Here is a 27314-nt window from a genome sequence, read left to right as displayed (position 1 = left end):
AAGCTCTGACAAAAACCTAATTTTTCCAACATTCAGTTGAAAAAATTTTGAGCAAATCCAGTGATGCAGAAACCAAATAATGGTCTTTTCAAATAGAGAAAGCATCCTTGAGTAAAATTTTATTGTCAGATCGGTGGTTTTTGACATGCATAATTCTGATTTTTCCCATTTTGCCTGATTCTTACAAATACTTACACTTATTAAGTCAATGAACTTTCACTTCAGTTTTTATACCATCCAAGACGGGACATATTATGGTATACCGTTGTCCGTCTGTCCGTCGTCAACAACTCAGACAATAACTCAAAAACACTTTCACCTACTTTTATGAAACTGGTGAATTGTCTATACCTATTGACATAAGCTCCCTTTGGATTTTTATAAATGTCAAATTTTACATGTCCATGTTATGAATTTTTACACTTAAAAAGCGGGGGATTTTCAAGTTTTTGCACAATAACTCAAAAACACTTTCACTAACTTTTATGAAACGTTGGTGAATTGTTCATATCTATTGAAGTAAGCTCCCTATGATTCGTATAAATGTCAAATTTTACATTTCCATGTTATGAAGTTTCACTCTTTAAAAAAGGCGGAAATGGCCAAGGAAATTCTGTTGAAAACGGACCATTTGTTACAATAGTGCCAATTTTTTGTGCTTTTTTTTATTTACTTTTTTTTGGGGGGGGGGGAGGTGAAGGTATTTGACAGGGTTCACAGTATTTCTAGTTGATCTTATAAATTCATTAAAAAGTTCTGAAATTCTAAATGTGTTTTATACCAACTGTTTTGATATAACTGCTAGTTGAATTTCATTAAGCCAAACTTTCTAAGTATATTGAGACTTATTTGGATATATTGTATATAAAAATTAGCTAAACTGAAATAAATTGGGATAACATGCTGAAGTCCTTTTGGTTCCTATTTTATGAGCTATTATACCACAGCTGTGTCAATTTCATAAACTTTTTCAGTCTTCTGGTTTGTTATGGTCATAACTTGTTTTCCTTGAGTCTTTGAAAATTAACTGTTACCCTGTTATTAATGATGATTTTTCGCTTAATCAAAACCACACTAATTGTACTAACGTACTTGATCATACAATAAACATCACTTTTAAAATTTAAAAATGAATAGTTCAAAGAAAATTTGAAAATATTTGTGTAGTTGTGACATGGAATCATCTTTTTAGAAATTGCCATGATGCGTGATGAGATTTGTCTGTGGTCAAATTTTCATTTTAATTTATGAAGCCATCTTGAAGTAATTGCCCTTTTTGACATTTTTTTGCTATTTTTAATGTTATTTCTTTCAAAAATGTTCTCCCCTGTCACTACTTGACCAATTTGAACCAAACTTTGTATGAATGTTCCTTGGGTTATCCTGCCTAGAACTGATATGGGGATTTTTGATACATCGAAAAACATGGCCGCCATCACTTAAAAAGAACATAGAGGTCAGACAATAGTTTTTTGAATATATCTCCAAAACTGTTAGGTTAAGCCTATTTCTGTCATGGGTAAAAGTGCTCAGTGTGATGAGATCTATCTGTGGTCAAAGAGTTATTGCCCTTTTTTGACATTTTTTTTTTTTTCTATTTTTTATGTTATTTCTTTCAAAAATCTTCTTCTCTGACACTACTTAACCAATTGGAACTAAACTTGTTATGAATGTTTCTTGGAGTATCCTGCATAGAACTGAAGTGGGGATTTTTGATCTGTTGAAAAACATGGTCGCTGTTACTAAAAATAAAACATAGGGGTCAGACAGTAGTTTTTCACATATATCTCCAAAACCTTTAGGTTTAGCTCAGTTTTTTCAATTGCTGAAATGACCCTTATTATAAGGCCTTTAAAAGTTTTCAGGGATCAAAGTTGTCAGGCAACTTCTTGTAAGAGTTTTGTCTTTGAAAGATGAAAAATGATGTTTTTGGTTTTTTTTTTCAGTTTTCAGCCAATATCTTGAAAACTATAATAGATAGGAAGAACCTTTCAATGGCTAAAATTATTCTTATGATAAGTCTTACCAAAGTCTTCTTGAGTCATAATTATTGGACAACTCCTTGTTAAATTTATTGTCCTTGAAAGACAAATTTTAACTGGATGAGTGATTCAGGTTCCTGGGATCCTCTTGTTTCATCTTCCATTGCAGCCATCTTTTTGTCTGAAGTTCATTGCATTTATCTCAACTTCCAATGAATGGATTTATTTCAAATTTGTTGCATGGCTTCATATAGGTGAGGCATATATCTCCCTGATATCAACTTTCTCCTTGAATAGGAGTATGCCTAGTAAGACAACATGTGCAACTTCATGTTTGCCTACCAATAAACTAGGTTTTATTTCCAATTATTGTTTATAGTATGTTTAGCTGCCTTCAATTGTATTTTTCTTTTGATAGATTTCATAACATTAAAACAAATGTACTTGATTTCAGTATGGCGTGAACCTAAAAACTGTAAAATGCAAGATGTGCTGGTTCTTTGGGCATGGTGTTTGTTCCATACAGAAAAATTTCCTGAATCTGCTGGTGTAGCTGAACATTGCATGAAACTAGATGTCTCTGTAAGATTCTTTCTATTATAACACATTAACTGTAATTTTCCCAAACTCATGAGCAGTTCAATTGATATTTCCTGTATGGGATTGTTGTCGAACCAAGTTCATGATGAAGTACTAATTGCTAATTTGTTTCTGATCTTTTTTGTTAATATTGATGATAAATTTGTTTTTCTATTTTGATTACTAATTTTGTCTTTATTTTATTTTATACTTTTTTAACAAAAAATTTGAAGTTGTATATTGTTATGGTGCAATTATAATCTACATCTGAGACACTTCATTTCCATGTGATAACTTCAGTTGTGGTTGACCAATTGCTCTAAAATTTTGATATGATTTTACTAACCACTAAAAAAAGGTTCATATCTAATTTAGACGTTGTTGCCGTACTGTTTTAGAAAAAAGGACTAAAAAATTTTGTTGTGTACCTTATTTAATTCTGGTACAAATGTATCAGTATAGATTTTATGTGTTTTTGTTTGTTTTCTAGTTATAGGGGTCAAAGTTGGACAGTGCCAAAATTCAACTTTTCAGGATCAAAATACCTTATGTCGCCAGTTCATCACTGGAACTTTCCTACTATTTCTGAACTACACAAAAATATAGTCCAAATGTATTTCCTTTGTGTATCATTCAATACCTCTTTTATAAACAGTAAATATGGTTTCTTGCAATTATTCAGTTCAGTAATATTCTATTATTTCTGCAAATAAAATTAAGATCTTTTCTTCAAATCATCTGAAGATTTGAGGGACTCCTTATTTGCTTTGAAAGATATTTAGTAATAAATTTGCATTTAGGAAATTCAGTTCTTGCAGTAATGTATCAAGAAGTATAAAATGTATTAATCATGCTCCATTTAACACACTTATCAGTCAAATTCTCCATCTTATCATTAATATTTTACCATTAATATTAAACAGGGAGTGAAAAACAGTGGTTTTAACCAAGTAAAAATGGTGGAAAAATTCAAATTGATAAAAGTGTCTTTTTTTTAAATCTTGTGTCTATCAAGGAAATTGTTTTCTTAAGCTAAAATTGGTTTTATTTGAGTATAATTAAAGTGTAGGATAAATGCTTTGTCAAATGGTATTTTGATGTAAATGCACATTAAATTTAAAAAACAATTTTGGAAAACGTGAAATGGAACAAAATTAGTTGGATCAGTAGTATGGATTGACATTCAATACATACATATTATGCTTAAGTATGTCAAAAACTAATATTGTGTCCACACTTGCTTCAACTGATCAAAATTCTTTCACTGCAGTCGTATAGTTCTTCACTTTGCAAAGCTTTTTTTTGCATTTGTTGTTTGCCTTTGTAAAAAACTTCCTTTGCAGTTTTTATACAATATATACATTTTTGCAGATTTGTCTACTTTTCCTCTAGTATATGTTGTTAACCCCATGAAATCAATTTAAACAGTGACCAGTCTTTCCATCATTACTACTGTAAACATTTTAATTTTGGTGGTGCACTATTTTTTTTCATTTTTAGGATGGACAATAATACTAGCTTTATTGATTTTAAACACTATTTAATGCTGATCAAACCCCAGAAATTGATACCTGTGAATATTTTCACATGACAGAATCCATACAAATTAGCAGTTCCAAAAATCTATACGTTTTACAGTGTGTTATGACTGGACAACACCTGTAGATGGACTGCTGTATTTTTTTCTTGATGGTGCCTTCATTTTTTATCATATTTCCTTCAAACTTTCATGAAGTTTTGGTAACCATAAGGGCTTGGATGTGATTGATTTACAGAAAATCACTTGAGACAATCCACTTTTTTAGACTAAGTGTCAACTAGGAAGGCATGTGCACTATTTGAGCATGCTTGCTAAGGTTCTTTCACTCTTTTAGTGAAAAGTTATGAAAGATCATAGCCATTTGATTTTAGTTATTTACTTATGTAAACCAGTAGTTTTGATATTTTTTTGACAGGAACAACAGAAAACTAATCTGAATTCACTTTTAATTCAAGTGCAGCTGAAAAATGTACAGGTAAATACATAAACAGGGAAATGATTGAATTTTTAGTTATTAATATACATCCACATGAAAAAATAAAAACAAGAGAGTCATAGTGAAACTAATTAAAATATTAATTTGGGAACAAAATTAAACATAAGCACATTCAGTGAGTACCTGCACCAATGAGTAAGAGCGATTAAAAATAATTTTTTATTGATAAAACCACTGAAAAACAAAAAACAATAAAATACAAAAACAAAAAGTATATGGTAATACATATTATTTCCATGTGAAATCTTACTTAAGAAACATTTCTGTATATATATAAACCTGTTAAGCTTTCAGTTTTTCTAAGAGGGAGATTTAATGTGACAACCTTTTTTTACAGCAAAAGGGATATTTTTGCTAGAAATCCAAGTACAAAGATAAGGCAAAGATATGAAATCTATTATCTACTAAGGATTGCTAATAAAAATTCAAGTATTTAGTACAATAAAAGTATTAATTATTTGTTGATTATTTCTCAATGATTATTATGTTACATGAACATTGTATTTATATCAATTTGATAAGCCATTTAGAACATAATTCTGCAATATTTCTGCTAAGAGGGAGGTTTTGACAGGAAAAATTTGTGAAAGAGGGAGATTTGTGTCTACCATGTGGGAGACTTTCTCAATAGGTAGATTAACCCAAAAAGAAGAGGGAGGATTAACAAGTATGTTCATACTATCACATGAACTGATGACATTTTGTTTATTTCTTACATTAGAATAGGCATTCATGTTTAATTTCAGATTGGCACAGAACAGTGCAGTCAAGGTATTTATTTAAAAGTATCAATTGCCTAATTTAATTTTGTTTAGATTTTATGCATGAAGTAGTTCAAAGATAATGATTGTAATTATTTGTACTTTACTTATTTAACTGCTCTAATCCTTTCAGTGAAGTTAAGTAAGTCCATTAATCACTAAAACACATGTATTATTTCAAAGCTATGGTCCTTATATTCTAATTTACAATCCTTTCTCCATAGTTCTTGAGGGCAGTACTATCATAAATGGTACCAAATAACAATACAGGATTGAGTTTGCTGTGATCTTTAATAATTGCATTATTTATATTTGTATGATTGTACTAATGATACATATTTACCATTTTCAGAGTCTAAAACAACTTTTACAACAGTATCTGGCTACAGCTATGGAGAAATTCTAGATTTGGTTGGCAGTGATAATTTTGAAGGTGATGCCTTTACAGATGAGTGGTCTGATACAGAAAGTGTTTCTGCATCTGAATATTCTGTAGTATCAGAGAGTAGTAGATCTAGTTCCACATCAATATCCTCCAGGAAGAGGAAAGTCAGAAGGAAAACTAAGATATTGAGGAAAAAGAAAGGTTTGTGGGTAGATGAATCAGATACATCATCTAGCAGCCCTTTAATGTTAGATACTTTAAACAGAAATCTGACAAACAAATTTGATAACATCAGAAAATGGAATTTGGAGAATGAAAAGTTGAGAAAGCATGGCAGAAGAAGACAGAAATGCAGTTTAACAGGCCTTAGTCTTGATGATTTACAAAGTGAAACAATATACAGCAGGGAAAACCCTGATTTTGATGGAAGTCAGTCTGATGTAACATCAGTTACGAGTCGTACTGCTACTTCCAGGGCTAACTTTTCTCCAGATGAGTTCAGTGGTTCTGACTTTGATGTTTTTGAGTCTGATAATGACTGGTATGAGTCTGGATCAGATCTAGATATGGAAAGTGATGAAGAATTCCTTAGGGAAGAACCTACGTTTTATTCAAGGAGTCAAAGTTATCACTCAGGACAATTTCAACCAAGAAATTTTTTGGAGAAAGAATGTTTTCAGAAGGGTTTACAACTTGATCCAGAATATGTGGAGAAGCTTGGAGCATATTATTTCAAGAAAAGAAAAACTGTTTACAATGATATAAGCAAAAGAAATTATGATGAACAGTGTCAAAATGAGCATACAAAACACATCTATAAAAAGTGTTCTATAAATATTGAATCTGCACATTTGTCTGTATGTAAACCTTTGGAACCTAATGATGAAATTCAGGAAATTGAAATTTCAGGTCGATCCAAATGTGGAATGACTTTTACAGATGATACTGTTGTTGTACAGCTTTATCATAATAAAAATAGTAGTGGAAAAGTACATGGGGAAGTCAAGTCCCTTGTAGAACGACATCGCTATAAAGACATTGATCACCCAGTGTTCGTGTGTCTCATTGATCTCAAAGAGGGACATTTAATGAAACCACTCTGTCGTACTGTGCCGAAGCTTCATATTTTACATCCCAAGGTTATCAAGAACCACAAGCATCTGAAAAAATCTAGAGTTGAAGTTTACAAGTATGATAATGATCTAGGTACTTTGAGTTTTTTAAGATATCATGATGTCAAAGAAGGAGAAAGAGAAAATTTACTTTTTATAGTTGTTTTTCTAAAATGGAAAGAAAACACAATTTATCCACTGGCAGCTGTAATTGATGTCATCCAAAGTTCTCAGAATCCTTATGATGGCATCAGAATAATATCTAAAGAACATCAAGTTCCATATTTGTACAGTAAGTTAGGTGTTGATGGAGTAAATTCTGTACTAGAGGCAGCAAAGTCCTTTAAAACTGATAAACATAATGACAAGACTGATTTGAGGGTTTTTACTATTGATCCACCTGGATCTAAAGACTTAGATGATGCTCTTTCGATTCAGAAGCTGGAAGATGGTTCTTTCATTGTTGGAGTTCATATAGCTGATGTGAGTAGCTTGGTTTTGAAAGATGATTCTGTTGACCTTGAGGCTAAGGAAAGATGCACTACATTTTATCCTGGGAGAGGATTCCGTCCACATGCAATGCTTCCTGAACCTTTAAGTTGTGATGTGTTTTCATTACACCCAGGTAAAAAGAAACCTGTTACATCTATTTTCTTCAAATTTGAGGAAAAAGGCAGATTTTCAAAGGAAGATCCTTCTATTGAGAAATCCATTATCAAATCATGCAGACAATTTACATATCAAGAAGTTCAGGATATTTTGGATAAGAAGAAGACTGGTGTCCCAGGAGAACTTCAAAATGATATACAATTGCTTTATAAACTCTCTAAGCAATTGAAAAGAGGAAGGTTAGGTTATGCATCACTTTCATTGCCTGTTGAAATAGACATTAGTGAAGAAGAAAATCCTATGGAGACTTATCAAGCACATTCACTGGTGGAAGAATTTATGATCCTTACAAATGCATGTATTGCTAAAATGTTATGTGGAAGGTATCCAACATGTGTTCCACTTCTTTGTCAACCTCATCCAGTGAATGAAGTCTTTGATAACTGGTATGAAATAAATAAACATTACATACATCATGTAATGGGCTTGCAATCCATGATGACTCCAGAAGGTGAAATCCTAGTACAAAATTCACCACCAGAGGGTCGTCGGAGAAAGTTAATTCCAATACAGAAATGGATTTTTGATGAAATGGTTCAACTAGCTACAGAAGATGAAGAAAACATGAATATATGTAAAATTAAGGAACTGATATGCTCAGATTTCTTCCATCCAAAACAGGCTTTGGCATTTAATGAATGGCTTCTGTTTCAAGAATCTTCAAAATATGTTTGCTCGGGTAATGTGTTAAATGACAAGGAAAAGTCATGTCACTTTTCTTTACGCAAGAACAGATATGTACATTTTACATCCCCAATTCGAAGGTACTGTGACATAGTCATACATAGGCTTGTGACAGCCATGATAAAGAATCTCCCAAGTCCTTACAAAACCCAAGAAATATCCAATTTATGTGGCAGAATGAATGATGCAACTAAACGAGCCAACCAGTTTAAGAAAGACTGCAAACAGTTCATACTAGGTCGATACCTGCAAAAACACCCAATTCTGTTCAATGGATTTGTGAAGGAGATGTCCGATAGAGGTATACGAGTTCTTATACCAGGATTGCAGAAATTATCCTCAACTAGGAAGGAAATTAAATTTAACACATTAGATGTTGGTAGTAAACCCCAATTAAGCAGTGATGTGGACATGCTCAATATGACTGATAAGGAAAAGGAGAGAGGTATGGTGGTTGTGAAGTGGGAGAAAAGATTGTACAGTTATACACATAGATCATGCAGGAAGCCCAAACCAAGCAGATTTGACGTTGATAGACAGAATTTTTCACCATATCTTAGAATTTACCCTCATCAGAACACAGCATTCTTGAGGTACAGGGAACACTGGAAGGAAATGCTATTATATTTATTGAGAGGTCAGGATAGACATCTCAAAAAATTTCTTACAAATTTTAAAGATTATGATGTTCGCAAAATACCACAGAACAATAAACAAGAAAACAATATAGCAAATAAAGAAGAAACTGATGATACTTGTCATGGTAACAAAGAAATGTCTATTGTTACAACAGGTGCAAACAATGAAATGAATGCTACTCTAACTAGTGAGGCACAGCAGAAAAATCAAAATAGCAAAACTAAAGGTGCAGATGAGAATATGGAAGCTGAAATTACAAACAAAGCTGTTCAAGAAGAAAAAACAAATTATAATGGTCAAACTGGAAGGTCTGGCATAGAATACATTTACCAACGTGATCAGGAACATGCAGACTTGAAAACAAATACTAAGATGAAAGAAACAAGTAGTGAGCTTGATGTTGATGATATACCTCTTCTGCCTCCATTGCCAGAGTTTACAGATGGACTTGACTACAACTCGAATCAACGTACTTACTGGTTAGACAAACAGACTATAAGCTCCTTTAAAAGAAGTGTGACTGATGTGAGTTCAGAAGTCAAACAAGGAATTATAGTGGAGCATAGGTGCAAGTTTCAAGTTCCATATCATCATGGTCAAGTTGTCCAGGTTCAGTTATCAGCAGATATTAATCGAGGCTTTCTTACTCCTAAGCCTCAAGTACTTAATGTTACCAATAATGTCAGATTTTGCATTGACCATTTTGATAACCCTGTTAAAACATTGCTAAGATATGCTAAGAATCCAACTAAAGATAGATACTTAAGTGTAGAGGACTACATCAAAAGATGGATCCCTATTATTGAAATGGAATCAACTGTGGGTGCTGTACAGAGTGAGGACACTGCAGTCATTAATGACATTGTCATTGATTTCAAAGGAAGAAGGGGCAGATTGAAACTCACGAAGGGCTACTGTGATATCAGAGATCTTGATGTCAATATGTCTGTAGTTAAACCAAGGAAGTCGTCAACTCTTGAGATGAGGGAAAGCAGTTCTTGTCATGTTGAAGGTAATGGGGAGGATTTTGGTGAGGGGATTGATCAACAGGGGAAAGGAACTAGGGATGAAAATGGAAGAAACAATGGTGATATGTTAGATAAGCAGGAATGTGAAGTTATGGATGATGCAGAAAGTGTTTATAGTCTTTGTGAAGATTTACAGAAAGATTCATTGCAAAATACTGATACCATACCTAACACAAAAGAGGAAGGTTCACAGCACAGTTCTAACTATAGGAAACCTGAGTACACAGAAATATTAAGTTCACATTTCTTTTGTATAAAGCTGTTGCAACCCCTGCCAGACAATGTTAAAGCAAAAGCAGGCAATTGTTTGCCAAAAAACAGCCAGTATTTTTGGGTGGCTCATGGAAGCTTTATAAAATCTCGTGAAATAAGAACCAAAAAGTTTAGTCAGAGGAGAGGGACAGAGAAAAAAGTTTTGGAACTTGATCTTGTCTTCAAGCTTCATGAGAAAAGTCCATCACCACCAGTAGAGAAAGTTACGTCTGATGACAAATGTTCTTTAGAGCTGATACTGAAGTCCAAAGTATTCAGGTAAAAGGAAACAATTGATAACTTTCACATCTCGCTTTTTTACTACAATCAATAAATTATATTACCCTTGTAGTAGACTTTTTATAAAGTGGTGTAATAATTGGATATTACACCTTTTGAGCAGTAAACTAATACTTAATTCTTACTGACTGAATGTATAGGTCTTATTAATATTTAAAATATTTCACAGCTTTCATTAATTTTGCAGCGAGTGAGTAGTGTTGTTTTGAGTATCCTCAGAGCCATTATTGTTTATAGCCACAAACATGAGCAACTTTGTGCTAATTGGGTCACCAAGCTAGGTGTCTTCTGCCTTTTTTAGAAACACTCACCAAGTAGAATTTTTTTTTTTTTTTAACTTTAAATTAATAATATCAATATGAAAGCAGTTAGAAATATTGATTTACTGTGGAAGTACTTTAATTCATGGATAGCAATTGTCATGGTTTAGGGGAAAATGATCAGTTCATGGATTCTTGAATTCATGGATTTGACAACTCTGTCATAAAAATGAATGGAATATTTTCTTTCATTGGGAACCAAATTTCGTGGTTTTCCAAATGCACAAAACCCACAAAAATTGGTACCCCACGAATAATTATACTTTTACAGTATGTACTAAATATTTTGCAGGAGAATGGAATGTTTTATAAAGCTTTTGCCACAAGCAAGTGATTTGGCCACACACATAGCAGTGAGAAGTCCTATTGCAGATACAGGTAGGTGTATAGATTTTCTGTTGGAAACATAAGTCTCCAGTGTGAATAATTAAAAAAAACTGGGTTACATTCAAAGTTCACAATATAAAACTTTGTTATAAAAGGGTTTTCTGCATTACTGGTTTGTAGAAAGTCTAGGGAGAGATGCCTAGAAGACTATCTTACACCTTTGATACATCTTTTGTTTATATTTGTCAAAATAATTATTTGTACTGGTAATTTGTGTTAATAGAATAGTAAAACATAATTTTAATTTTCAGACCCTGATCATAGGAGTCTGTGTGGACAAGTTGGCTATGAGATAGATGTACCTGGTTTTCCACCTAACAACCAGCAGCAACATATAGCCATCAGGAAAGCTCTAAGGTCAAAGTTCAGTTTGATACAAGGCCCACCAGGTATTATTGGTAATCAAGCCACTTAAAGTAAACAAAGAACTAAGTGCACTCATTTTTATTGATATTTTAGCTCCTTGTATTTTAGCAATGAATCTTAATTTGACCAATTTTCTGTTTCAATAAAAGCTTTGGTCAATAAGGCCGGAACGAGTTTTACCAAAGATTTTGAAGTTTGTAGTGAATATAAGAAATATTGTTATAACTCAGTCAGAGTAATGTGTCTTAGTAGAATGACATTCCTTCCATCAGACTGTTGTTCTGTGAGCTAGATCATTAAATATTTGGTTTTTAGTATGTCTCAGGGTCTGTTTGATTGATTCAATGTTCTTCCTATGGAATGTGCAAGATATCTGCAAATGCTTTGGGTCATGATAGAAATGAATTACAAACATATTCAAGTTGAAGAAGTCACAATTCCAAATATCATTACGATACTTTCTTTTGTACTATAAACCTTTTTTTTTAGCTCACCTGTCTAGGTTCTTTGGGGTATCATGCATAGAACTGATGTGGGGATTTTTGATCCATCAAAAACATGGCCGCCATTTTAATCCTTTAAGCCATGTTGGAGTTATTGCCCTTTTTCAACACTTTTTTGGCGATTTTTAATGTTATTTCTTTCAAAAACTTTCAACTGACACTACTTGACCAATTGGAACTGGGTAAGAATGTTCCTAGGGGTATCCTGCATAAAACTGATGTGGGGATTTTTGATCTGTCGAAAAACATGGCTGCTGTTACAAAATATATTACATAGGGTGTAAGAGAGTAGTTTTTTGCATATATTTCAAAAACTGTTAGGTTTAGCAAAATGATCCTTATTATTAGGACTAAAAACAGTCTTCAGGGATACAACTTGTCAGATGACAACTTGTAAGAGTTATTGCCCTTTGAAGGAGGAAAATGATGTTTTTGTTTAAACTTTAATAGGTAGAAACTTTCAATGGCTGAAATGATCCTTATGGTAAGTTGTACCAAATAAGTTGTACCAAAGTTTTCTAGAGCCAGCACTCCACAGTTTAGTTTAGTTTCCCACTTTTGGCTAGGGATGAAAAATGACGTAAATGGAAACCGGTGGTTGCTATAGTGATTAAAAATAAAGAATCTATTGTTGGTAAAACTTTTTCTGAAAAAAGGGGACTTTTAAAAGTATTTTGCAATGTTTTATATATTTTCAATGTTGAAGGGGCTTTTTTTCAATGACTATTTGACTTCATTGTGAAAGTGAAAGTAAGTCAATTTTTCACCATGCTAAATTTAATAAGTGGATTACAAAGTGAAATAGCTCAAAATCTAACCGGCGATGCCCATATGAGGAAGGGGTTTTCGAAGGAAAAAGTTTGAACAGTTTCAGGGGATGAAATAAAAATTTCAGATATTTTGCTGGAAATTTGATATTTTTAAACCTGATTTTATGAACTTTTTTGCAAATTTTCGCATATTTTTGCATGGTTTCTATGGTAACCCTATATGCTGTGGGTAATTTTTTCCAGAAAATTTTTACTGCATCCTGAAGGCCTTGGCTAGAGCTATTTCTAGATATATAGATTTACAGATGCTTGACATTTTTTTAAAGTGATAAATTTTACAAAGCCTCAGATTACAAGACCAAAATTAGGCAGTTCTACAATACTGTGGAGTGCTGGCAGAGTCAAAATTGTTGGACAACTTCATAATAAATTTATTGCCCTTGAGAAGCAAAATTCAACCAGGTGAGCAATTAAGGCTCCTGGGAGCCTCTTGTTTAAAATATCAACAAACTAGTACATTTATAATTAAGATTTGGCATGGAGATCAAGACTCCACATTGATTTAGGACATTGCTTTAATAATGCTACTTCCATACAATTAAATCATATCTAGTTCTTTGCAGAAATATGAAAATTAATTAGATTGCAGTATTGTCTCAGTTGTTGTAAGGTAAATAAAGTTGAATTATTTTATGATTTCACAGGAACAGGGAAATCATTTACTGGCGTAAAACTGATTTACTTATTCACCAAACTGAATAAGATGTTTCAGGAAAAGAATGGTCATAGGAGAAAACTGATATTTTGTGGACCATCTAATAAGTCAGTTGATTTGGTAGCAAGTGAGTGAAATAAGAAAGATAATGGTTTTAAATTTATATCTTTAACTTCTGAAAAAGCTAGTCAACTTCAGTGATTTCTTCAAGCAATTGGATTGCAGTTATCTTTGGCTAATAGAGGGATTCCACTTTTTAATTCTGGGTTTTTATGCATTGCTTGTTATAGCTATAGATTAAGATAAGTTGGTGGTTTCTATGATATGGAAATGCTGAAATTATGTGTTCATTAGGAAAATTAGTGAGGTTTAACACTAGTAAAATCTGTTATTAAATAACAATATGAAAGAAAAAAAAACATGAAATAACATGTCTAAATAGCTTCCTTGGCATAAAGACTTCAGAGGCAAAATTAGTCTTATCTGATTCAAGATGCCACCACAATCTTCACACAAATTGAATTTATCTAATATAGAGTATCTGGAACCTGATATAGGTACCAATAATTTCAAAGGGTTTCACCTTATATAGACAATAGTAGTGCTGGGGGGAAAATCTGCCAAGCATTTTTACCAACTCCAGCCAAATTCATATATCAAAGGTTTTGTCAAGTCAGTGCACTGTTATTGTTTTTATACTGCAACAAAATTTTAATAAAAAAAATGATGTTTTAAGCAAAGTAACCAACCTTTTTTATTCAAAGTGGACAACATCCAGGCAATTTCAAAACAATGTAATGCTTGTGACAACAGAAAAGATTTATGTAGTCAATGGCCATTTATCACTTGTAAATATACAGTCAATGCATTTTGAATGCTCAACAACAAGGGTTGCAGTAAAGAATGATATTGAATGAGTTGGAAAAGTTAAAAAGCACCAATAATTACTGTACTTGCACACACCACTTATGTCTTATCTGTTTGTTTACTATATAGTAATATATTGCTTTATAAAAATTTTACTTATTATCAACTTATCAACAATCTGTTTTTATTTACTGAATTGCTATATTTTTAAGGATGGGTGGTCAATAAATTGAAAGATAAGGCTCCTAAATTAGTAAGAATGTATGCAAGTGCCTATGAATACAAAGATTTCCCTGTACCAGGAAGGGTTCCAGTGTCAAGCAGATCATTACGAGATTCGAAGACTGATGCCGAGTTAAAAGAAAAGGGTTTTGTCTTACATTATATAATAAGGCAAGATGGTAAACCCAATGCTGATAAACTGCAAGAGTATGATGCAAAGTTTATGGCAGATAATGAAATTATTGCTCAAAATGAAAAATTGCCACATGAAGAAAGACGACCTGTAGAAACCAAGTTGGAAGATATCTATGGCTACAAGAAGATCCTTAATGAAGCCACTAAGGAAGAATTGGAAAAATATGATGTGATTTTCTGCACCACGTCAATGGCAGCTAGCCCAAGACTGTTAGAAGTAACCAAAGGTCATGTTGGTCAAGTTATCATAGATGAATGTGGTATGTGCTCTGAACCAGAGAGCATGGTTCCAATAATAGCAACTCATGCTTCTCAGGTAGTGCTGATTGGTGATCATAAACAGTTGAGACCTATTATATCATGTCGAGAGGCCGCAGAACTTGGTTTGGAGAAGTCCTTGTTTGAACGATATTCTACAGACAAACAGCTTATGACGATGTTGGAGGAACAGTACAGAATGGTATGTTATGTTGGTACAGAAAGCTAGAATAATACCTTAAGGGCTCACTTTTTATATGCCTGTCTTTTGACGTGCATACTATGGTATACTTTTGTCTGATTGTCCACAAGTCACGCAATAACTCAAAAACCCTTGAACGAAATTATAGAACTGTTTTTTATTTTAAAATCTTTCCTTCATGGACTACATCTTTCAATTTTACATTATAGGATTATGTGATTTTGGACACTGCATGGAGTATCATGTGTTATAGTATAGTAGTTTATTATTTTTATGGCTTTGAATAAAATGGTGTCAGTTTAAGGAATCATTGTTGATCAAGCATGTTGAAAATAGTTATATAGAAGTCCTAGATCTGCCTTGCTCTTCATGTAGACAAATCCTGCAACAAATTGTATAATCTGAACAAGCCTTAAACTATCATAACACAATACCTCATATTCTAAGTAAACCACTTATTTGATTACATTACTCTTTCAGTTGCTTAGTACTGTAAACAGATAATTAAAGTTTCCTTCCAAAGGAAAGGGCAGTATACTGTTTTACCTTTGTACTTGTGTCTGTGCATCTGCAACTACCCATCACAGTGGCTTGAAATTTTAACACATTCTTGTATGGTGGGATTCATTTTTGTAACAGTAACTTCCTGCTTACCGAGGACTTAGTTAAAATTTTCTTCGCATTTTTCTCAGCAGCTTGAAATTTTAACACATTCTTCCTGTGGGTATGCCATATGATGGGATCCATTTTCCAAAAAAATTAACAACAAAAACATGATATTGGTACTTTATGATCAAGAAATTTGTGAGCCATCACTCACATATTTCTTGTTGATCATAGTGGACCAATAGTGTTTTTTTTTTATTGATTTTATCAAAAACACCAAAAATTACAAGAAAGTGTATTAAAAATTGTGATGCATTTTCTGAAATCCACAATTTAGGTCCTGTACAAGAAAATGAAATAAATTAAAGTGTTTTCACAGTACTTTATATTGCCTTCACTTTTCAGCACCCAAGTATCTGTGAATTTCCATCCAATCAGTTTTATGAAGGGAAGCTTAAGACTGCTGCTGGGATAGGTACATCACACCAACCATTGAGAATGTGGCCCAAGATCAGAAAGAATCATATACCACATGTGTTCTGTCACATCGAGGGTGAGGAAGAAACTCTGACTGTCAAAACTAAGGAAGGGAATGAACAGTCGAGGAGCAATAAGAAAGAAGTGGAGCAGGTGGTCAGTATTTTGTTAATGTCAATTCTGGGATATCATGGTTTCAATAGTTATATGGAGCAAATTAGGCAAAAACTTCAGGCTATAACAAATATGGTACATAATGTCAGAAACAGGTCATTTTAATGAATTATAAAATTAAGATAACCATAATAATTTAATATGTCTTTACCTCTACCAAAATAATATGATTCAAGTATATTGTTCCTTATTTTTGTTCACACTTAGCTGAAAGTTTTCAAGCATATGACAGAAGCAGAAAAAGTTGACCCAGCAAATATCAACATAATGTCTCAATATAACTCACAATGTACTGAACTGAGGAATGCACTGACAAACCTTAAAAAGGAGAGATTTAATGTGACCACTGTAGTATCAAGCCAAGGTAATGTCATGGTAGAATAAGGAGTAAAACTTATCAAAAACTTGTCAGTATCGGTGTTTCTGGATCTGTAATTCTGTTTGAAGGAAGTTGACTGACCATCTGTTATTCGTTCAAGCCATTTAATTCAGTTTAAAGTGATATGAAATGTTAGTGAATCAAAATATTTTTGTATGGTTTAGTTCATCATGTTACAAAATAATAGACATTTGTAACGAATTTGCATATTTCCTGAGAAAAATTTTGTTAATTGTGATTATGTAATGTTGTAAGTTGTACCAATATGGTGTTCTTGGTTGATCAAATGTGCTTACCCAGAAACTATCTGCCAAAAGATATTAACTTACAATCAATCAACACTTTACAGGTGGAGAATGGGACTATGTAATATTCAGTCTGGTTAGATCACTGCCTAAATACCTAATAGAGAAGAACTCTACTGAGGGATGGTGTATACAGAATCTAGGTTTCATTACAGACAAACATCAAATCAATGTAGCTCTCACAAGGGCTAGAAAAGGATTAGTCATTATTGGTAAAAATTAAACTCATAAAATGTAGCTTTAGAAATGCATTTAAGGATTTTAATATAAACAATCTTGGACAGTTTCTTGATATTTCAATCTTCTTATTTTTATTCCCCATGCAGTTAATTGTAGGGATATTATGTTTTTGACCCGTCAGTCCATGTGTCTGTCATGTTGTAGTCTGGATAGCACCTAAATTGTTTTTTTCAGATTTTCTTCAAACTATGGTGAATGATTAGTAGCTATATAAGTGTTATAAAATTACATTGTTGTTTGGAGTTTCACATATGGATTGAATGAAATTACTCTTTTATATTACTCTTTTATGGTATTTCATATGTTACTGATAAAAGGAGTCATTAGAATATTTATATTCCTGTATTATCAACTCACTTTACAGAGGTAATAAATGTAATACTTATACAACAATTAGCTTCAATGGGATTGATTTTCAAAGATATAAGGTTGAGATTGGTCAAGGGGAAATACTGGTAGTTAAAAAATATGAATTATTTAGGTTTGTCACTTGAATAGCACCTCTAGTTTTTGACTGATTTTGGCTAAACTTAGATGAATGGTTAGTAGCAACTAAAATTTGCATGGAATAGATTTTTTTCAGGAGTCAGTCAAGGGAGCCACTTTTTACCGTATTATTACTGAACTTTTCTAAAGATTGCAAATGTGGGCACATGGGGTATTATGAGCATGCTAAATGAGTTTCTTTGATTTACTATGGTACCAGTTATAATTTCTATAGAAGAAAAACTTTTGTAACTCTAACAACTCTCTTTTGTTCTCATTGCAGTATTTTAATCATGGACTGTGTTTTGGTAATTGTAACTGGATCACTATCCAATCCCACAAATGATTTTATTTCCAATTCTTTTAAACAAGAGAAAAAGTTTGAATCTGGGAATGACAATGTCAATTATGCCAGTCCTGAGCACTTTCTAATAAAGTACCTCATATGTTTTTCTTGATTTTACAATGGCCATGATTCTGTATGTGTTACATTCATATTTTGCAGGAAACAGCAATCTTTTGGAATGTGATGAAGTTTGGAAAAAACTCCTTGAAGAGTATAAAAAGGAAGACTGTTACTTTCAAGCAAAAGATTTTCCAAGAATAAGAAGAAGTGCTTTAAATGAGTGATCATCAAGGTTATTACTTAATAGTAACTACATCTAAAGGAGATGTTTCTTTTCTTTTTTTTTATAGTAGAACATTGAAACTCATTTCATCGTAAGTGCTACTTATAGGAGATAAGATACATGCTATTTTATATTTAAAACACATTTCCATGTATTTATTTTAATAAGCACAGACATTATGTTTCATGTAGAACGAATTATTTGTAATGTAAATTGTAAAAATTTCTTACAACAAGGTAACATTTTTTCATAAGAATAAATTTTATTATTTTGTCTTATACTGTGATATACCTGACAGTGTTGTATTATCTATGCAAAGGAATAAGAAGCAATAAGTATTACATAAGCCTTCTGAGCTTTACAGAACAAGAGAGTCCTTACAAAGGACTCTCAATTTATTATAATTCAATTCAAAATACTAACCAAAATAATGTGGTTGATGAAGATTGTACCACTATTTCTTTGATACAGTGAAACATGTCTAAAATAATGTCTTTCAAACTTAATGTTTTTTGTTTGTCAGTTTTGTTTTGTTTTTTTTTTTCTGGATTTGGTTCAGATATGGTATAATTTGCAAGAACAATTAAGTCAACATTAGGATCCAGATGTTGGTGTTGATTTTTAGGGCTGCCATAATTTGTTTATTATAAATTGTACAGTTGTTATCACAAAAAAAAAGAAAAGGCAAATACATTTAACTGGTCATTCACAGAAGATTCAAACTTTTGCTTTTGTTTTAAAGAGGTGGATATCAAATCTTTTGAAGGATGGATATTGGTCCAGTTACAATGACTAATAGACCATGTCAGAATTATTCCCTAAACTAAGTGTTATGTTGTCATAATTCCTTCATTCTTTCAAACGTGTCTATTTTTATATGTATCTTTTTTTTTCAATGTGTCATAATTTTGTTGATTAGCTAGTCACATGTTAGGTCAATTTGCATGAATTGTTGCCATTTGTAATTTTGTTGTAATTAGTGTTGAAGTAGTAGTCTTTGTAAGAAGCATGCAAATTTTGTAATATGTGTTACACTCCCAAAGCAGCTACATATTTTTATTTTTGTTATTAAGTTGCTTTATAGGTCTATGTGATGAAAAGTCTAATAATTCATTCCAATCTGTCAGCTCTCAGGAGGTAATCCACATGGAAAATCCAACAGTTTCTATTGTATTTTAGGTCTCACTAACCACTTCTAACGTTTCCATTACTTTACATGTTAAAAAAGTAATTTTCAAAGTCTCACTGTGAATTCCCAGGACAAATGACATCTTAAAGTTGCATAACGTTGCAAAGCTTGGAAAATAAGGCTTCCAAAGTCATTATGCTAATGGTACAATGATAGTAGAAATTCTTCACAAAATTTACTTGAATAAATAATACTGAAAATCCACATTTTTACCTGTTCTGCTAACTCAAAGCATGGAGGCAAATTACTACAATTTTGTAGTTAATTACATATATGATTTTAAAATACACATTCTCAGCTTTATTTTGACTATTTTTAATCATAATTCTCACAAATAATGCACTTACAATGCATATGTCTAGGTTCAGTGTGTTTTTGGTACTACATAGGGTGGGGGGGACATTTGACCCGGAAGTGGTTAGTGAGACCTTAGTGTCATTTAAAGAGTTATCTCCCTTAATTTTAAATTCTACTGTACATTCTATATAATTTTTATCTCCAAAGAACAAGGTTTATATAAAAAGCCACATGTAAATTTCTGTTTACTATAACATTTTAAACAAAATATCAAAAATAAAAATATGTAAGCTTTCCAACCATGAATCACATTTTCCATGATTCTTATCTGGAGTGCTACTTAATTAGTTCACAGAGTTGCTAAAGTTGAGCACTCTATAAAAAACATAATGGTTTTTGTTACTTCTATACTCTTAAGTATTTTTATATGTAAAATTTTGTATTTTTTCTACAGTGCCATGTCTGTGTATGGTTGTTGTGTTTGACTTACTTGTATTACTTTTTTGAACTGCTGTGTGATACATTGTTGAAATATTGATGGTGTGCTATTATTTATTTTAATTTTTGCAATTCATGTTTTTGTTTTTGTTTTTATTTTGGTTTTGTTTTTTGATAGTCATTACATTTTGGTTTATATTAATGTTTTAACATTTTTTTTATGACTCATTGATTGACAATCACGAAGAATCCTGAGTAGATTTTTGTATTATTTTTAAAGGAGCTGTATCCTTGTAAGAATTAATTGACTTAGGTTATTCCACTTTCCAGAGTCTTCTCTGTGAAATATGCAATAAAATGACTGACACAAGTATTCAGTGCAAATCTCTGTGAACTATTTCATAATTATCAGTGATGTTTGTTAACTATTTTAGAACTGGTGATGGTGGAGTGTCTGTTGTTAAGACAAATTTCATCCTGCTTCAGATTTGAAATCCTATATTTTTTATAAAGTTAATTGTTTTTTTATTGTCTAGAGTTGGGCACCTTTTTCACCACTTAGTTCATCATTTTATGTATATTGACTGTTTATATCCCTTCATAAATTACAATTTATGAAATTAGCTACTTAAAAAACATGACTCAGTATTAAGATTATTCAGAGTAATGAAATGCTTAGTAGTACACACATGCCAAGACAGAGACAAAAGTATTTCTATTTAGCTAATGAAGCCCATTTTTGCCCCTCAGTCATTTTGTATCTTTTGACTTGGCTTGTTTTCAGTTAATTGGTAAGAACTGACTTTCAAGAATAACTGTAAAAGTATTAATTTATGCTTTTTTAGGGTGAACATAAAAGCATGAACAATTTTACCCCGTGAAATTGACTTATAACACTACAGTCAAACCTTGTGAAGTCGAAGTTGAAGGGACCAGGCAAAAATGTTCGAGTTATCTGAGGTTCAAGTCATCCGAAGTTGACTATAATACGAAAGTGTATTAGTCCTGGATTGTTTCTGCTTTTTTAGTGCCTTGCACATGCTGTTTTGCTTGTACATACATTTATTTATCGGGGTACTTCGTGGTGTCTTCTTTTCTTTTGGGATGATAGTTTTTATGTGTTGTGTATTAAATATGTTATAACTTCTGAGCAACGTCAAATGTTTTATGGCAAAATGCCATTTCCACATAACAGATTGCTTTGTATAACTCAATATATTGAGAGCGCTGTCAAACCATGTGCAAAACGTTACAACAATTAAATTTCAGATTTACTAGCGAAACAAATGTAGTCGTAAAAATACATCAATTATTATCATCTGTTCTGCATGTAATTAAATGATCAGATTCATTCCAACAAAGAAACTTTACCACCATTTCTTTATCATTCACTTTTCACTTAGGAAATTATCGAAATATCCTATAATTTCCAAAGTGTGGTTTTTCAAGGTCATTTTTTTCCACTACACAAGCTTTTTTGTAATAATCATATACACAAATCAGGCCTCTAACAGGTGCCAATGAGTAATTACATAAGCCATGCTGAATGTATTAAAAACAAACTTGTGTTATTGTTTGTAATAAAGCAATCAGTTTTCCTACTAATTAGCTCACTTTGAGACATCCGAGTTAATTAACCTTAAAGACCTACAGAGGGAACTGATTGATATCCTCCAGTTATCTGAGTTCGAGTCATTAGAGGTAAAATTGTATCGGGAGTAAGGGATTTTTGCCAGGACTGTCAAATAAGTTTGAGTTATCTGAGATTTCAACTCATCAAAGTTCGACACACCAAGGTTTGACTATATTTTTTTCAAACCAGGAAAAAGTTGATTCCCACAAATATATTCACTTTACAGAATCTGCCAAAAAAGCAACTGCAGATTACTACTTTTATAATGTACTACTGGTTTGTCTGGTATAAAATCATCTGAGATGAAGCACAGAGTACAAAATAGTAATGGATCACAAATCTTCAGGTTTAAGTGTAACAGACTGCATAACAGAAGGTACTCCTTTTTTAACAGTGATCAACTAACAAAAAATATGGCTTTAATAAGTCTAATTTAAACAGTTTCTTTAAACAATTCTTAAGTAGGAGAAATGAATTAAAATTATTAATCTTAGATGTATATGATAAATAGTGTTATTTTTCACAGTTCAAAAATGGAAGAAATTTTTTTTTACTGCATTGTATTGTCATAATTATTTTTTCTTAAGTTGAGAAATTACAAGAAAATTGCATTAGTTTTGTTACAGTTCATGTTTCATTTTGGACATAGAACATGAAATTTTAAACCAGAAAAAAAATCATAAATTATGAAAATAGAAAACTAGAAAATATGGGCCACCAATTCTATCAGTAGAGTGGAATGTAAACCATCAAACAAAAAAATCCATGTATAGATTACTCATCAATTATACCATGTATTTTATTAAAGCTGCCTGTGATTAACTTGTTAATGTTTCTATTGTGATTGTTTTGTTATTGCAAACAAATTATGACTGAAATTAGTCCTTATTTATGGGCATGGTCCTTTTTTTGCCAATTGGATTAAAAAATCGCTGTAAAATTGTCCCAAAATATAATTTTCCATGTAGTCCTTTTCCACCAGAAAAAGACTACCTTTTGCACAAAATATAAATATTAGGAAATTAAATATCAAAAAGGTTCAAATCTAAAGTAAAAGGATCATAAAATAAAGAAAGTGAGTTAGAAATGAATAATTACAGATAGTAAACATAAAAAATACAAATATATATATTTTAAAATATTTCCATAGTAAAAACCAATTATCAATTATTTGTTATAATTATTATTTTTTTATTGTCATTTTAATTTTATTATTCTTGAAAAAGGTCTCAAATTTGTTATCCGAACCTGACCTGCATTAGTTGATATCATAGAATTGACCAATGTACATGTATAATTGAAAAGTGTTCTTCAAAATAAAAATATGTCTTGACAAACAACCAAATTTAAATTTATCTGTATTCTGGTGATAAAGGATCATTAATTTATTGACACATTTTAACTACGAAAATAGAAAATGTTAACTGGCGCAAAAGGTGTACTGGCGCAAAAGAAAAACACCCCTATTTATAAAACAGCTTAAAGGAAATGAAGAAGCACTATGCCAATTTTTTTAATTTAGCAATAATCAAAATAATTTTTGTTTAAAAAAGGAGTACACATATTATTTCCTAAATTTACAATGCAATTGTTATTTCAAAAATGTTATTTTGTTCCATTGTATTTCTTGTTTTATGTTTATTTCATGCTGCTTTTATGTACAGTGAAACCTGTCTAAACTGAACCCCATCAAAAATTGGTTCTGTGAGACAGGTGTTTGGTTTACTGAGGTTCAAATTATATTTAATCTGACATAGGAGATTTTAAAAGTGTCTGTCTTAGATAGGTTTTTGGGTTATCCTGGGATAGATTTCACTATTTTTGGCACTTCACTTTCTCAATTATACATATGTACTTTTCTAAAATTAAAAAAAAAAGGAAATTTGCAATTAAATGAATTGATTTTTCCTTTTTCGTGATAATTTTTCATTTTATTGACATCCTTCTTGGAGAGTCAATTCTAGCCTTCCAGTTTTACAAGTACATTGAAATCTGCCTTATCCAAACCCCTTACGGACTGTAGAAAATAATTTAGGACAGGTGTCCAGATTACCGGGGTTCAAATCCATTTAAATTAATATGAAGGGACTTCAGAAAGTGTCTGGATAAAAAATTTTTTGGTTTAGACAGGTTTCACTGTTTTTTAAGAGACATATAAGGTGCTCCACTAGCCAGTTTGAAGAGCCAAGCAACAGTGATTTTTAGTATTCTTGTTTTTTGTTCTAACTATTTTTCTTTGATATTGTTTAAACTATTTTTCTTTGATATTGTTTAATCCTTCTTATGTAGATAATTATATGATTTATCAATCTGAATATAGAACATAAGATTTTTTCTTTAAGGTTCTTCCTAAGCCAAAATCTTTGCCACACACTTATACACATAAAAATTGTCAATGTGTTCTTTATTTCAATGTATTATAGACTGAAACCATCTGTAATGCTTGTATACAGTACATACTTCTCAATATATTTCTTCTGTTTATGTGAAACATGTGAACATATTCTTAAAAGTGATTTCAGATTTTTTTTTTTAGATGCACCGGCAAGTCAAATGCCTATTTCATGGCAAAATATATGTAAACTTGTGTTCTCCCAATGTTTGATTGATAATAATGTTGCATTTAATGAAAATTATTTTGATTTTTGTACCCCCAAAACTAAAGTTGGAGGGGACATATTGTTTTACCCCTATCTGTCTGTCCATCTTTCCCACAAGTTTTTGCATGATTACTCCAAAGATTTTGCACCAGTTAAAATGCAATTTTGAGAATGTGTATACATCCATATTGGTAAGTTCCCTTTAGCTTTTTTTCAAATTTTATTTTTTTGTTTCTGAGTTAATGAAATTTCTACATTACAAAGATGGTTTTTTTTCTCCAGTAATTGCAAAATAAGTCAAATGCTTGAATGGATTAAAAATGAAACACTGGGAAAGTGAATAAATCTATAGTATCAGTAGGCAAATCTTTTATGTGTAGGGGCATCATCATAGATGTTTCTGTATCATAATAGATGTTTCTGTACCATCATAGATGTTTCTGTTCCAGTTTAAATGTTTTGGTTGTCTCATGGAAACAAACATGTTTCTATGTTCCGGTTTGATTTGGTTGTATCATGGAAACAAACATGTTTCTGTGTTCCGGTTTGTTTTGGTTGTCTCATGAAAACAAACGATGTTTCTATGTTCCGGTTTGTTTTGGTTGTCTCATGGAAACATGTTTCTATGGTAGTCTAACTTCAAGTGTTTTGGCCGAACAAATGTTTCCATTTGAGCATCAGGGCACCATATCTTATGAGAAAAGTAAAGAAGTGCATTATGAAGTATGCAGTGTATGAAAACTGTCCAGAATGCTTATGCTTACAATTTATTGACATTCTGAAATATGTTTGGATGTGTCCCAGAATTGACTTTGGAAGAACCTTAAAAATGACATCTGATGTAAAAATTTACTGATCAACCAGATCTATCATTACTTTTTAAATTTTCATATTTTTATGACCCACTTTGGAGGTATGTAGAAGAGTCATTGGTAATCAAAATATTACATAAACTATAAAAACCTTGTTCAATCTTACCTGTAGAGTATTTTGGCATCTGAACCACAGAGGAAGAATTGCAATATGATTTCATGTGTTATAAAACATGGAAACATGTTTAGGACTAGTATGTAAATGTTTTAGTACACATAAAAACACATGGAAGCATCTGTTTTCATAAATCAAACAACAACCATACTGTTTTCATCTTTCTCAAGTGCAAATATTTAACCATAGGAATTTTATTTACATTTTTAATGAATTAGTTATTTCGTCCTAAACATATGAAAAACATGACAGACACACGTTGCAATTTTCCCTATGTACAGTCTTGTTTGTTAATGATACAAAAATTAGCAATACATGATCCTGTTTGACAAACATCAAACTGAAAACTACAGCCTTTCCGGGATTAATAAGGAATTTTACAATCTTTTGTGTTGTTGAAAAAGATCAAAGTCACTGAAGGTCATTTTGTTGATATTTATTTATTAAGTCTTTCAGATAAATACATGTATTGATAAATATGTGTATGTAGTTAACTGTTTTTATTTTGTTTTGTTTGTTTATTTTGTTTGGTTTTTCTTTACTGTTTATTTTTGCAAGCACATTTTATTTACCAGCTCACAGACATGCTTTGTAAATATTGCATGTAATACATGTATTTTTCTAATCTAAAGTGTTTCAACTTTCGTAAATTTCTATAAGTTCCACATTTTGATCGTCTGACATCTGTTGTCCTTTTACATATCACTAACAAATTGTTGCTTTTTTAAATCCCAATAATGCAGTGTATTCCACAAGTAGTTTAAGTATATATATAAATATATATTTTTTTTTTGGTAGTAAAATTTAAAAAAAATACAACAGATGGAAAATTGAAAAAAAATACAACAAATGTCACATTCTTAATTTGAAAGTGAGGCAGTCCTTACTGTTAAATGAACCAGCTGATGAATCAAAATAAACAAAGAAAATTGTAAAAAGTATCAGTATACTATTTTATATTATATCAGGAATAATAGTTTCATATGGTTATAGATGATGTTATAAACTGCTCCCATAAACTGGTTTTCTTTATGACATCTTATATACTGTATCCAAGGCCTATCTATGGGAGTCTGCCTTAACAGTATTAAAATATTAATATTCATAGAATTGAAATTTAAGTGAATTTTTAAGTGTCAGGATACATATAATAAGGTGCCCAATTTATTCGATTGTACCTCTTGCTTAATGAACTATAAATTTATCTTGCTGTACTTAAAACTTTTGTTATATCTATTTTGATAATAAAACTGCCTATGAGGTATTGTATTGATGAATTAAATTATTTCATGGTGCTGTGTTTTTTTTTATTTCATTAATCTGTTTGTTTGTTTGTCCATCCACAATTACCTGTACTAGCAATAACCAGGACTTGACATGAAGATTTTGTGAACCTTGTCATTCAGGCAAGTATAATTAAACTTTTACTTGCCTAAATGGTAATTTTACTTGTCCTGGCAATGGGGCAGTATTTAACGTCAGTCCCAGACAATACTCTCATATTTAAATTACACCATTTACACTTGAAGACTACATGTAAACTCCTTCCCTAGCAAGCGTCTGAAAACACATTTCTTCATCCACATTTACTAATAATTCCCAATAATGTTCACTGAGACCATTCCTGAGGTGTAGTACTGAC

The 27314-nt window shown here is 31.6% G+C and overlaps 1 protein-coding gene across 7 annotated transcripts in view; it reads left to right on the top strand.

Annotated features, from left to right (window-relative positions):
• The window catches only part of LOC148629066 (3'-5' exoribonuclease HELZ2-like), a 39514-nt gene extending 12548 nt beyond the window's left edge, over positions 1-26966 (top strand). For all 7 annotated transcript variants that reach the window (XM_088543288.1, XM_088543237.1, XM_088543267.1 and 4 more), the window contains 12 exons: positions 2437-2564; positions 4517-4576; positions 5344-5368; positions 5711-10406; positions 11040-11125; positions 11386-11523; positions 13478-13615; positions 14568-15232; positions 16244-16471; positions 16697-16853; positions 17218-17385; positions 18405-26966. In XM_088543288.1, coding sequence (XP_088399414.1) covers positions 2437-2564; positions 4517-4576; positions 5344-5368; positions 5711-10406; positions 11040-11125; positions 11386-11523; positions 13478-13615; positions 14568-15232; positions 16244-16471; positions 16697-16853; positions 17218-17385; positions 18405-18529 — 6614 coding nt within the window. In that variant the 3' untranslated portion in view covers positions 18530-26966. The remainder of the gene's footprint in view (positions 1-2436; positions 2565-4516; positions 4577-5343; positions 5369-5710; positions 10407-11039; positions 11126-11385; positions 11524-13477; positions 13616-14567; positions 15233-16243; positions 16472-16696; positions 16854-17217; positions 17386-18404) is intronic.
• The last annotated feature ends 348 nt before the right edge of the window (positions 26967-27314 follow it).

This window comes from Perna viridis, chromosome 1 (assembly GCF_037379345.1).
Source record: "Perna viridis isolate PV_CMFRI_1.1 ecotype Kerala chromosome 1, ASM3737934v1, whole genome shotgun sequence".
Classification (NCBI taxonomy): domain Eukaryota; kingdom Metazoa; phylum Mollusca; class Bivalvia; order Mytilida; family Mytilidae; genus Perna; species Perna viridis.
This window is presented reverse-complemented; position numbering and strand designations above follow the sequence as displayed.